At 38.5% G+C, this 14,941-nt stretch overlaps 1 protein-coding gene across 12 annotated transcripts in view; it reads left to right on the forward strand.

The window, feature by feature from the left end:
- The window catches only part of fryl (furry homolog, like), an 83,399-nt gene that overhangs the window by 16,707 nt on the left and 51,751 nt on the right, over positions 1 to 14,941 (forward strand). Inside the window, exon 1 of one of the 12 annotated variants that reach the window (XM_085398035.1) lies at positions 3,402 to 4,103. The exons of the other annotated variants lie outside the window; for them this stretch is intronic. Within the exon in view, the coding sequence (XP_085254161.1) occupies positions 4,031 to 4,103 (73 nt within the window). The 5' untranslated portion in view covers positions 3,402 to 4,030. Of the gene's footprint in view, positions 1 to 3,401; positions 4,104 to 14,941 lie in introns of those variants that run through there. 12 annotated transcript variants of the gene reach the window in all.

Below are 14,941 nucleotides of genomic sequence, written 5' to 3' on the forward strand. Positions count from 1 at the left end.
GGCTTTTAAGGCGGTGCTGTTCTTTTCATTTTGTCGTTTGTCATCTTTTGCAGGCTTAGACAATATTCAACTGCTTGATGCACAGTTCAGTTTTCAGGATACGTTTGATTAGGACTGTATTTGGTTAATGGGTGCAGCGGGTTTGTGATTAGGGAGTGTTTGGAGCATGTGACAAAATGGTGCAGTGATGGGTTGTGCTTCTGTAATAAAAGATCCTTGTGAAATTTCTGTCTAAACACTCCACAGGGTGTGTATCCAGACAGGATGGATGAACTTATTCATGGAATTTCTTAAGTAGTCGTCAGCCAACAATAGTGAAACAAACTCCATAATGGTGCGCAGTGCAGCCTGCATTTAGTGGGAATATGGTGTCATATCGACGAATGCTGTGAATCATTGTTCATACTCATTCTCCAGCCAGCTGTTCCATAGTGAATAAACTTGAAGACATTTGGTTCTATGAGTAATAAACTGACCTTTTAAAACCTGAGTTAAGAGGTGTTTTTATTCAGATTTTCCTCATGTTCTGCTCATCATTCCACGGGGGCTTTTGCTTCTGACCTAAGAAATACTCTTTTTTTTTTTTTTTTTTTTTTTTTTTCCAATTAGACTGTCTTAATTTGCTAGGCGAATCAAAAGAATGAGTTTGCTCATTTTCAGCTTGAGCAGAATCAATAGATTGTCTCATAGAATTTGACCGTTTATGGTTTATGCAACACATTATATATGAAGGTTAGATCCACTGTCATTCAGCTAAACTGCAATATACTACTAAAGGGAAAAAATCCAGCCTATTTAGTTTTGTGTAAAACCTTTGTCTAAATGTGTGGTGTTTAATACAGAAGTGCAATGAAATAGCTGGGTCTGAGTCAACGGAGCATGCGGAAGTAAGTAGATGTGCAGGTTGCAGAATTGTGCTGCATACTCAGAATGCTGTGATGGATCTAAATGATGTGTCCTCTGCAGCCCAGGCATCGCTGGGGAGGTCAGGGATTGAATTACAGCTCCTATCGATTATTGTTCCCACCACTGCCCTTCAGAGAGGCCAGCACAGGAAATGCATCCTCCACCCCATGGGCTCCGGGGAGGAGCAGCTGCTCTATACTGTCTGCAGCCAGGATGGCTAACTGTCAGTCACTGCTCCTACTTTGTGAATGAAGCTTAAGTAACCTGCCTTGATTGTGCATTTAGTTGAGATTATTTGATCAGTGAGGACTTTATTCCAGGAAGTGAGTTATAATGGTGTTTATTTGAAGTTCTCGGTTTACGTCAGCTCCATCGGACAGTAGCTTTTAGCTCTAGTGTTCCCAGAGAGACGGTGTGGTCAGTCCTGCATTCCTTAAACAATAAAGCTGGTTTACAGAAAACAATGTTTGCAGAGAGCTCTGATTGTTTTATGTTGACTCGTTTGTCGATTACAATAATATTAACCCAGATGTTGTTTTTAAACAGGATTTGACCATGAGTTCTTCTGTTGTCCTCCCACTACATGAACTTAGAGCCAAGGCATGTAAAGGGAGCACATTTAGTAAGTTATATTTGAAAACAGTCAAACTTGACTGATCCCTAAAACTATTCAGCTATCCACCCTCTGTGCTGTTACTTACTGCATTTGTGTCAGATAGAAAAAGGGTGGACCAAAGATTAAAAAACAAAAACAAAAAAAACCCCACAGGTGGAGTCCTTCTGTGTTGCATGTTGCCCCTGTGCATGCTTGGGTTTGGGGTTTTTTTTGTTTTGTTTTTTTCCCATTGAAAATGCGGTCGGCTCATGTTTCCTGACATGACCCAGAACTCTCACAAAAGAAATTCTTAATCTCAAGAGTTTCATTTCCTCATTAAATTAACTAATTTAAGGCTACAAGTAATCTAGTGACATCTTAACAAAATAACCCCAAAACATATTTTACTTCATTACTTAGAAACTGTCTGATATTTTGAAACATCCTGCTATGTTCCTAAATTGTCTTTGAATTGTGCAACAGCAAGCTGTTCCCCTTCTCATTCAGGATCAGACTCTGCTTCACAGACTTCTATATATGGCTTTACATCTCCAGTTGTGGCCATTAGTCACAGTAAAGCTGCTGCATGAGTGTAATCCTGGGGATTTTTAGGTTAGTAAATTAGACACATACGTAATACTTTGACATTTGGGGAAATGCAGTTGGTCAGATTTGAACAGACAGACGGGGCAGTATCTTGCTTTTAATGTAGCTCTAGGAAAGATTAAACATGACTCATAGAAGTTCCGATTTAAGGCTTAAAATAAAACAGTGTGATTGCTGCAAATTTGCAGTGGTACTGTAAACAATCTGTTTGTGTATTACAAGGCAGAGTTTCACAGTGGAAGCCTGCGTCGGGGTAGCACCAGCCAGGGCTTGACAAAGCATCTGCTTGTGTTGTTTGTTTGCAATGAGCTCTGCCTCACTTTGCATAACTTGTGTAGTGGAGGACATGTGACGGAGGGAGAGACTGAGGGCGAGCGAGAAATGAAGACTAAACTAAAAGAAGACAAAGAACATTTGTCTTTTGCAGCTTTCCCACTGCTTTTCCCTTCACAATATTTTGGTAACAAACTTAATCCTGTGCTTGACTACAAATTGCTTGATGTCATGTGGATCAGCATTAAAGTCTCTGCCAGGGCAGGAATAACTAGCGTCAGTGCAAGATTAAAATATCAGCTGAATCGTGTGCGTGTGTCTTTCACATTCACACAAAAACAATGGGCTGTTTTCTTACTAATGGGGTGTGTTGTGTGTTTGTGTATCATTCTGTGTGTTACTATGCCTGGTAGCTTTCAGACAGGGCAGTGATGTAATGCCCATGATTCCTGTGGGTGTGAGCAGTTAGCTTAGCAAGAAGATTAGTTTCGATCATTATAATGCCAAAGAAAACAGGTAGCAAGTCATCTATCCATCTCACTTGACTGTAGTGAGTTGCATTAACATACTCCTATTACGTCATATATATTCCTGTTTTAAAAAGTGAAATATACATTTAATACATTTAATTTAGGAACATATTTTTATTATTTTGGTTGACTAGTTAAGGTGTGTTCAATCTATCCTTCCTCTTTCCTTTCCCTCATCCACCTCCCATTCTTTCCTTTCCCTCCTACTGCAGTTTGGAATGACGCATCAGTATTGCTGCGGAGCTTACAGGAAGTATTGCTTTGATAGGCTAGCAGAGAGGCAGCACAGTAGCAGCTCTGACATGCGTATGCATTACTGAACCACGGCCAGGGAACACTCGCAGCATTTTGATGACATCAACCACCCCCACGCACTGCTCCCTCCCTCCCTGTTTGCTGTTGAAACAAGCTCTCTCCATCTCTCTCACTCTGAGAGAAAAGAGCAGGCAAAAGAACAAGAGCTCACTCAGAAGAGGAGGGGCTGGCCATGAGCGAACACGGAGGGAGAGAGCTTTTGGGGCAGGAGGAGGAGGGTGGCTGACGGTGCTAGCGGGCTAGGACTGGCACACACACATGCACGCACACACACACATACACACAGGAAGAGAAGGGGAGAAGGAATATTACCGCACATTGTTAAGACTTCTATCGCGTACTGTTCTGCTGCTGTTTTCCCTCATTTCAGGAACAAAAGTTCTCATGCAGTTGTGTCCTTCGGTTTCTGGATTTTTCTCTGCTGAAATGGGGATGAGGGACTCTGTGGACTGGCAAGTGGGCAGCAGGCTCTTGGGTGGAATACTTCTCTAACTAGCCAGGCTGTGCGCTCTCTCTCTTCTTTCTGATCACTTTTACTTCAGCTAACTGGGTGGCAAAAGCGAAAAAGTGGTAGGGCTTCTTGGGTTTTCCGTCAGCATCTGCTCGCACTGTTCTTCAGGATGCTGCCTTTAACTAGCACCTGTGGAGGCTAGTACTCAGCTCCTACTGGTGGAGTCTGCAAGTTTGATAAGTGCAAGGTGTTTATTTTTGAGAAGAGTGGAATGTTTGGCTTTTGGGAAATAAAGGTGAAAGGAAACCTGTAAAATTTGTGCCTTCTGGGGAAGCTTAACTTTTGGGAGCTACCATGCTGAGCCTGCAGGATTCTGTCTTCTTTGAGATCAGCATCAAATCTCTCCTCAAGTCTTGGAGTAGCAGCTGTGAGTATCTTTCCAAGCTTGCACAAATGTTTACATACCGCACTTACTGCCACCAGACTTATCTGCCACACGCAGCCAGCAGAGCCTGTGCAGCATTGTACATGTCTTTGTGCGTTCCATGTGTGGATTTCTTATATCTCCTTCCCGTATAAGAAAAGTGGCCATTAGTGGAGTTGTCAAGATGACAGATTATGTTTAGTGCAGGTTTAGTCGGCCTTGTTTGATGTGTATGCAAGTGGGTGCAATTAAAGTCTTCATTCAGCAGAGTGCCCTTCTTCCTGCACTCATCATCATTCTGCTGGCTCCTGGATGTCCCAAAGATAATGTTTCTATTGATGAGCATCTACTGATACATAACACAGATGGACATGAAGTATTCCCTCTGTTCTTTTGAAGATCTTGTCTAACTTTCTTTTACTTTTTCTGTATTTATCAACTTGCTATCTGCATTTACTGATTATACATTTTGGACAGATATATTATCAATGTTAATATTGTTATTTCGGCTGGCTGTTGTTAACAGTTTGCATAACAGTCAATATAGATATAGATGTTTTTTCATTTTTCCCCACGTCTGTGTGAAGGGAACAAAGAAACCTTGTTTTGCAAGTTTATGAAATTGAACTCAAAACACAAGGATTCAAGGACTTCTAAATTTATGAGCCACAACAGCGAATTATCAGCAGCTGACATCAGTGCATGCCACCGGAGTCATCAAAGCAAATTCGCCAATACTAAAATGCGGCTGACGCACCCCTGATTTTAATATCCAAATTACTATGTTAAGCGCTTCCTTAGGAGTGCTCCCCTATCTACTCTGTTCCCCGTCCTCCTAGTTTCGCTATCCTCTTCTTCCTTTCCTCTGGGCCAGCTAATGTTTCTCTACTATTGATCTGTCTTCTGGTTGCCTCCTATTATTAGCTTCCCATGCAGCCCATAATATATCAGGAATCAAAAAGATATTGTCTCTCCAGTCTCATTGAAATGGTAGGGATGGACAAAGAGGTCAAGTAGTAAACTGCACTATTCATGAACCTCTTTTAGTTACATTAGTAACACGTATAACTGTTGTGTAGTTTAATTCTGTTTATGCAGTTTAACAGTTCACCTTGAATGCACAAAAGACAACACATAGGCTGCAACAGAATTATTCGTCAACGCAAAAGTGTTTGATGAGACTGCTTTAGCTCAGCGATACAACCTCTGAGCCACTGTTCCTTTTGTCTGAAAGAGGAATAGTTAGACCCTCTTTAAAGGCTTATCTGCTGGGCTCTAATCACCTGACTTATTCTGTTTTGGTTAAAATTTAAATTTAGATTTGTATCATTCAGGTTTGGACTTAAATGATTGATTTGCACATTATTTATCAATTTTTCAGTAGCAGATGCTAAATGGCATTGCCTCTGTTTATATTATCAAATGAGGAAAAGACTGAGACTGATTATAGGGCCGTACACTTTTTTTTAAAAATTGTATATGCTAATATATTACCTGTGTTTCTCTCTGCCACTCACACCCATAGTGGAATTTGTCAGTTTTGATGGCTATAACATTTGTCAATTTTCATGCCGTGTATGCTGTGCATTTTGATATTGTTTCTAGATACGTGCAATGTGGTTACAAAATACTGACTTATTAATTATGTATTTTGATCAGCATGCCAGTTAAATTCATTTTAATTAGTTCTAACAATTTTCGATGCATTAGAATATCACAGTTTTTGATTTATTTATTTTTTTAAATTGTTTTCTTGTTATTGGGAGCCATTTCTGCAAGTCAGGATTCCGTGTATTATGGCAAAGGCATGCTGGCCAAAAAACAAAGAGTGCCAACAAAGAGAAATTTGTGTATTAAGCTTCAGTGAACATGAACAGATGTGCTACACCCCACTTCAATGACTGTATATTTGAGGATTTAGCCAGCCATTTAGATCACTATGTGCCAGAAGATATACAATCTAGTGCTTTTAACATAATTGATGTTTTATTTTGCACAATTTGAGCTAGCTAAGTGAATGTCGAGGTTGGACCTACACTTCATTTCTGTTTGCCATAACCACAACACAAGTTTCTAGGTATTTAATAACCACAGTCATTTTAGTCTACTAGGTAAAAGTTTGCTATTTAAATTTCTAGAATGCAAACTTGTATCAGCAACATCCAAAATGTGTTGAAATTAACTCCCTTTAAAATTATGTATAAAGTTATTTCTAGCTTTTTAGGCGGACGAGAGCTTGTTGAACTTCTATCTTTTGAAATTGTCACAAATGCACTGCAGGAAAAAAGCATTACATCTGTAAAAAGTAGAATGCACAAAGTCTAACTGTTTTCATTGGCTTTGAAAAGAAACATGTCCCCTTTCAAGAGCCTTTCTTTTGTCAACCTTGCATGTTCTCTCTGAGTCTGCATCAGACGTGCTACAGGTGCTCTTATTCTGTCAGACAGTCTGAAGATTTGCAGGTTAACCAAATAAATGTTCCATGGACCTGAATGTCTTTATACTGGTGACCTGCTCAGTGTTTACCCTGTTCCTCACACAGTATGTGATGGGAGAGGCGTGAACCCCCTAACCCTGAAACGGATATGTGAGTTATAAAATCGAGGAGAGTGTGGTTGCAGTGATCACAAGACAAATTTTTCATGAAACACATAGCAGTTATTGTTTGACCTTGGTAACTGTCCCCCCCCCGGAAATATGTAAGAATGGTAAACATCCAGCCAGACACATTTGGAGGAAGTCTCAATCCTCTCCCTGAAGGTAGCAAATACTTGAAGATAGGGCTGGGCGATATGGCCTAAAATCCATATCGTGATATAATTTGAAGCATGTACGGTAATGATATATATCGCGATATATTCTTTTTTTCTGTATAACATATTTTCCACACTATAAGGCACACTTAAAATCCTTTAATTTTCTCAAAAATCGAGTGTGCCTTATGTATGAATTCTGGTTGTGCTTACTGATGTCGAACCGATTTTGGCGAGCAGAAATCTGTTAAAAAATGTTTTGATGGATTGTCAGCATTACGGCTGCCGTAGTGAGGAGCTTAGCGGAGTAATCTGGGTCCAAAACTCCGTCCGTTTCAGGTCCCAAAGTCAAACGAACACTGAGAGTTAAAAACGGTCTAAATTCTTTAATCTTTAATAAAATCATCAGCGTTGCTGCTTCAGCAGGTGTAACAATTAAGTTTAACATCCAAGCATCCATGAAAACAGAATTTATTAAATTTAACGGAGTTAGAAGTTAACAGGAAGTTAGCTCGCTAGTTTCCACCTAAATCTCTCTGACTGAGAGATTTTTGAAACTAATTAAAACGTACAGCTCTGCTGTCACTTCCAACATAAACGAAGACAGGAAACTAAACAGCAGTGGTGTTTGCAGGGTTACTGAAGTTGGACTACCTGGTATATAATGTTGTGCTACGTGATTGCTAGCGACACAGCTATGTTAGCATAACATTAGCACAGTGAAGCTGGGGGATGAACGGCAACTTTTTTCCCACTCGATAAAAGTTAACGTGAGGGATTCTGGTGGTCAGGGACAAATGTAATCGCATAGCAGGATGCTATACACGGGGCAAACTTCAGTCAGGAGAACAACTGAGATTATTCATTCAGGTTAGTTATTAATATACGGCAACAACATGGGAATAGAGCAGCTGCAAGAGAATTCAACATTAATGAATAATGTTACAGAAGTGGAGGAAGCGCAGTTTTTGGCTTTCCCCATATTTCAAAAGTGCTTCATCTCTTTGCTATCACTCTCGCCCGGCATAATTTGCAGACGATAATGGTTGTAGCCGCTGCGATGCTTTCGACCAAAACAGGCGCAGCTTGATGTCATCAACAACATGCGCTTTCGCGATAGAGCGGTATAGTCAAAATCTTTTTTTTTTCTTTTCTTTTTTTTTTATATTAGTAAAATTTACATACAAACAAAATGCACCATATATTACACATTCAGAGAATAAACATTCCTTACATATTAGGAAAAAGAAAATATAAAGATGGGGTCACATAATTTAACAGATTATTAACTCACTAAATCAAAATCTTCCAAAAAGGAAACAAAAAAAGCAGCCTTTTTCTTTTTAACTAAAGTCAAAGATTTAACCAACAGGTTTAAGTCATTTTTCCAGTAAGCTAGTGTTGGTTTGGTCTTAAGAAAACGACATTTATGTATAAATTGCTTGCACAAGATTAATAACACATTAACACCATAATTAGCTTTCTTTTCTTTCAAAAACACTCCAAACATTATCATATTTAAGGTAAATGGGGTAATTTGAATCCCACTGGAATAAAGCCAGGTATGAAAATCCAACCAAAATATTTGTATAAAATTGCACAAAAAGAATAGATGGTCCAAATCCTCCTCTTCTGTTTCACAAAAAACACAATAATCAGTTTCTATTTTGAATCTATCACCAAGGAGTCTATTTGTCGGGTAAATTTTATATAGTCAAAATCTCTATCGTTGGCCAAATTTATATAGTTTCTATCGTATATCGTTTATATCGCCCACCCCTACTTGAAGACTTTTATATTTTTAAAAAAAAGTATTTGAAGAATACTTGAAGAATTATAGATTGTATCCCCCAAAAATAATTTGTATTTGAAAATGTGAGTTTATAATGCATTTAACTGGGGCTGTTACCCTTAAACACAGTTGTCTTTCTTGTGTTACTTACTTGGAAATTTACAAGTAAGTAACACAAGATATTGTAAGTATGTGAGGGCACACAGAAATACAAGGCTCTGCAGTAAAACATCTACCTGTTGAGTAAACAACTTTGTTCCATTTATCCCTTTTTAACTACTTTCTACCTTTACTATTATTCATAGCAAAAAGGGCTCCTAAGTTAAATGCCTGTATGATGCTTTCTCCATTACAACATCCAGTAATAATTTAATTAAAACACTCAATGAAATCAAAGTTTGGCCTTTAATTGCTGAATATTGCTCATCCATGATGGAACATGTCATTATTGGTTTCTCAATTAATCTCTTTTGAACTGAAGTGTCCTCAGCTTCTGGTGATACATTTATTTTTCCAGTGTATCTTTCAAATTCCCTTTTATTTGGAAGGTATAATGGTGAAGAGTACACCAGTAATAACTTGTTAAAAACTCGGCATGTCGAGACATAATGGCAGAACTGGCACTGCCGCACCACATAAACCCTAGCAGTAAGTCTTTTGTCTCTGTTTCAAAAAAAAGAAAGAAAAAAGGACGCACCCTCAGCTCTGCATTCCAACCGTATGTGTGTGTTTGTGCTGTTGTTGCCAGTGTTCATGAGCAGGCGTTTGGGAGGGCTTTATTTTAACTGTGACAAGGTGGAGCCACTGCTGTAATAGTTGTGTAATCCTGCAGGGCGCTCAATTTCTTAAGCACTTTTTATAGGCCTCACACAACAAAACACGCTGAGCATTTTCTGATGCAGCGTTTTAGCAGAAGCACAACATTTCTCCGTATTAGAAGTGTAACTGCAATACTGTCTAACCCTGAGATCATGATGTTCTTAGAAACTGAGATACCAGAGTTCAGTTACGTAACTCTGGTAGTAAACTAAAGCAGTAAACTAAACTTAAAGTGAGATTCTCCATTAGTTATTAAATATGGAATTGCAGAGCCATCAAGTGTTGAACATTCATTTAAAATAACTCATTTGCATTCAGATGAGATATGGAATATACATGTGGTTCAACGCTACTAATACTACAATATTGTATTGCTTCCCCCCCCCCTTCTCTCCAGTGATTAACATTTAAACATGCTTTGACAGTTAGACTTGCCAGAAGTGAAATTTGGCTTTGAATGAGAAGTGAAACAGGACTTCGGGGCAAAGGGTGTGACAAAATACTAATAAAGTAATTTATTGTATTGCTTCCTCTTGCAATATGTGATCACTAAATATCCATGTTTTGTTAAAATACTTTAATTGCTTCTTGTAAAAGCAGTGTAAGTTAATGTGAAATCAGCCAGCTTGCAGTGAAGAGCAATAAAGCCAAAGGAGGTAAAAGCTGGAGAGCTCAGAGAGCTGCGGTAATCAAATCAACAATTAGTTCATTCAGTTTACTCACTATCAAAGTTGAATAATAATAGGTACATTAACCACAATGCACTTACTCTTTGGCTTTTACCCTAGTCAAAAACTCTGTTAATAAACTTTCAGTTAGCCTAAATTCTGGAGGAGTTTGTAAACAACCGTATAGTTTGGGGGTTTTTTTTTTGTTTGTTTTTCGTTCAATTTCTCTGCTATGATTTGTGCGTTTGTTGGTTTTAGCAGAGAGTCATAGCCTGGCATCCTACTAATGACTGGCATGTCCTAGGGAGAAAGAATGAGAGGGGGGAGGAGCAATGCAGACACTTGGCCCAAAAAAGGATGCCTTGCTTTGTTTTTCTCATTGACTGGAAAAGTACACTGTTGGAGTATACACAATCCAGTTGGACTGGGGTGGGAGCGAAAAGGATGGAGGGGGTAAAGGACGCAACACTGATTGGCTATTAGGAGCTAGCTGTGTTACATCACTGGGGGTGTTGGTGGAGCACAGTAAACAAAGAGGGAAATGTTTGAAAGACTCTCTGTGCTGCTGGACAGCATGACCACAATACATGCTACTACGCTGCCTCTTCTACCTCCCTACTTTCATTTGCACTTAAAAAAGACGATTATTAAGTTTTATAGAGTTGTTGTTCTTTTTTTTTTCTCCCTTTTTTTGTAAGAAAACAAAAGTTGAGGACTAAGAAATGTCAAATCCAGTAAGTGTTTAAAATCCAGCCTTGTTTACATCCATGAGTGCTCACGGTCGGTGTCCTGCTATTTTCCTGCCTGCACATTGTTCCATACCTCAAGTTACTCCCACCTTTTAATCCTCTTTTGATCAACCTTAAAGGAATGTGTGTCAGACACATGCATACACACAAACACTGGGAATCTCAGTTCATTGAATGGTGGTTGCAGATTTTGGTTTACAACACATCTCTTTGCACTATGTGATGGAGAGTGGTCCTTCTACTGCATACTGACGTGAACTACATTTGCCTTATATTTTTATCAAGTAAATGATACATGTAACAGTGTAACTTTGTACAGGTAGTCTCTTAGAGGCACAGAAGGTTTGAGATTGATGTTGTTTGAACTTACATCGTATCTAACGTCAGTGGCTCTCTTGGCGTGGATAATATATTTTTACATTTCCGCTTCACTTTTTCCCCGTCAGTGAATTCTCTCCCTCTTATTTACCAGGTAGCTCCAGCACGTCTGTGCAGACCTTTTCTCTGTTGTGGGAGTTTTTGATATAATTAAAATCCTTTACAGAGTCAATCAAGTTTAATTTTCGGATAATTAAGACAGGATAAGTGAGATAAAGTGATTATAGTGCCACATTCTCTCAAAATTTACATCCCACCAGCCAATGAGGATTTTGTTTTGATGGCTTCTCTAACAAACATCTGCAATCGGTGGGAACTTGGCTCATGTGGTTTTATACCAAACCCATAGCAGAACAGGGACTGCTATCACTACTTGCACTTCAAGGTGGAGGAGTTGGTTTCGGTACAAGTAATGAGGAACTCGTTGGCGAGACAGCTCAGTGATGTCTCCCTGTTCTCCTTATAGATTTTCTCTGGAAGTTTTGCTTTTTCTCACCATCAAAATTGTACTGCATTCTTGCAAAAGCAAGTGAATAAATAAATTCTCAATGATTGCAAATGTGACTAAAAGTAGTATGTTTTATTCAGGAGTGTAGTAGTGTTTGGTGGCTGCATAATTTAACATTTTGGTTACCTATGCTGCAGTATAAGAGTAATTTGAAAACTGCTGTCATTATTCTATGACGTGAATCAGCCTGTTAGTGATTTAGCATCAAGATCAGTGGCCATAACCAGGACGAGAAAGAACAAGGGCTTTCTTGGGAGGGAAAGAGGCTAAGGGGCCATTCACTGTCAACTATACACTTAGCAGAGATCATTGAAGACTAGACTGGAAGTTGTGTCCCAGCAGTTGCATAAATTCAAACACCACTATATGTTCCTTTTATAGAGATTGTTAAAACCTTTTGGTTCATTTGATTTTTTTATTTATTTATTTATGTCAGATGGAACATAATTTGAACCTTGAGTAGTGGAGTAAAAACCTTTGTGCTGTGATATTTATTGCTTTTGAGTTTGAGATTTGTGTTTATTTCATCTTATTGTATATAGGATTTGCATTAAGCATGGATACACTTCTATTTTTGCCAGACAGACAAAAATAGAAGTGTATCCATGCTCTAGCTTTTCAGCCATAGCTTAAGACTCTTCTAAAGATTTGCTTATAACATTTGAATAAGAGAACCAAATGTTCTGTGCCACATGCAAACCTGCAGAGTGCCCTGGCTTTTCCAAGTCAAATATGTTTCAGGAAAGATGGTCTACTGAAGGAATCCCGTAAAAATGTGGAGAACACCACTGCACTATCAGATACCACTACAATTTATTTAGTTTTGCCTTAAAGGTCAATATTGTGGTAAATGTATAGCAGGCCATCTGTCTATCTAAGTCACCCCTCTATGATACTTCATAGTTGGTCTTTTTTTTTTTTTTTTCCAACTTTACCATTACTGGCTTTGTATTTTCAGTATTAACTGTAACTATCTTAATCTCAGTGGTGGCAAATATTTGGAATATACTGATTTTTTTTTTCTCTTTCATATAGAGCTACAAATCTGTATTTAAACAGGTTTGGTGTGCTAATAAAAGTTAAAAAGCAGATGGGTGTAGTGTTAATGAAACATTGGCAGAATTTGCTTATGGACATGTTGTGCTACAAGAGAAGAATTTATACGACCATCACAAAAAAGTAGCTTTCATCCCTCTGTTGAACAAGTCAAGGTAGAGCTAGTCTGACAAATAACTACCCATACAATGATTTTATCATTTCAGCATGTATAAATAAAATGAGCTAGAAAGCATTTTTTGTCGTGGTTTATGAATTTTGCTACCTCTGCGGAAAAAAAGCAAGAGATGGCTACTTAGCTCTTTTCTAGTATTTGTAAAAACATTAGCTAATCTTCTGTTGATACAGCTTCATGTTTATCATACAAATATGAGCCTGCTATCAACAGCCTTATCTAATGTCTTGGCAAGGAAGCAACACAGGGTATTTCCCAATCAGACTATGCCTTAAAGTTGTCGTGTGTAGCCAGTGTGCTCCCTTTGATCACAATAGAGAAGTAGATTCATAAATAAATGTGTAAAGTATAAAAAAGGTATAGTCATTTCTAGGGATAGGTATCGTTTAGGTTTTATCTGATACCAGTACCAAACTGGTACTTTTGAAATGGTACCAGTGCTTAAAGAATGGAGAACACAAAATTGGTCCAAAAACCTCTCGTTTAGCTGGGTTTTTTTTTTTTTTTTGGGTTTTTTTTGTAAAAAGATAGCAATGTTAGCCTTTTCTGCAGTTATAGGGCATATAAGGTATCACTCTTGGCTGGAAGCAGTGCTTAAACAATGGAAAAAACACAAACTTTGTCCAAAAACCTCTCATGTTTAACTGTTTTCCACTTTTTCTTTGGTCATTTTAGCCTTTTTGGCCAGGGTGAAGGGAGTATCTGCCATCAAACAAGAAGACAGTCGCATGTAACTAGTTTGCTAGTTCACCTTACATGCATTAATGTAATAAAGTGTTTAGCGTACTCAACGTGAATTACACACGAACATCATTAGGCTACTCACGCAGAGAAGAACGGCTAGGTGCCAGGACTCTCCTCTTCGGGTTTTTGGGGGATGTTGCTAACTCCGGTCCGATAACAGGCACCACACCCGCAATAAATGTGCACGGTGTGAGGGCTCGCAGCAAGCTATCAAATACGGCGCATTTCTCGGTTTTGGAAAAAACGCTACACGTCGCCAGGTGTTTCATCAGATTCGAGGTGTTACCTCCTTTGCACAGTATCACAGTATCGGCTCTAAGCACTTGTTGCAGGCTGCTGAGTTTGCATCTTTTGCTGTGAAGTACAGCCAGACTTTGACGCTTCGCCTTGGGCATTTTAAACCTGTAGCTCTGCTCTAAAAGAACGTACGTACCTGGGCTCGCCTACTATCCTTGGAAACGTAAAATGATTGGCTAGAATCTAAAGTGTATCACATCTCAGGGGAAAAAAAGCACCGAAATGAAGCACCGAAATGTGCGCTGCTTTTCAGTCTGGTTACTACTGTTTATGTCAGAACCGATGCCGTCATGGCACCGGATACCGGTACCCATCCCTAGTCATTTCAGACTAATTTAGCAGAAAGAGCTGGTGTGTAATATTCTAGATTTAGAAAACAAAATATTTAGTTGTTTTTTTTTTTTTTTTTTAAGGATAGATTACAATAACTAATGACATGGCTCTAATAGGAATTATGATTATCCCTGTGTTTGCTTTTTCAGGTGATTTGAACCCATTATGTGCAGTATGAGTTTAGAAAATGAGCTTTCTAAAAACAGACACGATTCAAATGGAAATTGTATGTTTGTTCTAGTCGGCGCTGCAATTAGGGCTGAACGATTATGGAAAATAATCTAATTGCGATTTTTTTGCCCCAATATTGCGATTGCGATGCGATATGCGATTATTTTTTAAGGTATTTGTCTTCTGTATTATTAAACAAAGACAAGCAATACATCATATAGTATGGCCAATACTATATTACATTAATTTTAAACTGTTCTTTCCTGGAAGACAGACCTCTGTTATGATGACATGAGGTGATGCATGAATTGATGACTGACATTTTTATTTAACTTCTTCAATCACAACAGTATATTTGAACATACACAATAGTTTATTTTTAGCTTACAAACATCTGA

Source organism: Rhamphochromis longiceps, linkage group LG23 (assembly GCF_057381845.1).
Source record: "Rhamphochromis longiceps isolate RC_006_pf linkage group LG23, R_longiceps_female_GT1.1, whole genome shotgun sequence".
NCBI lineage: Eukaryota > Metazoa > Chordata > Actinopteri > Cichliformes > Cichlidae > Rhamphochromis > Rhamphochromis longiceps.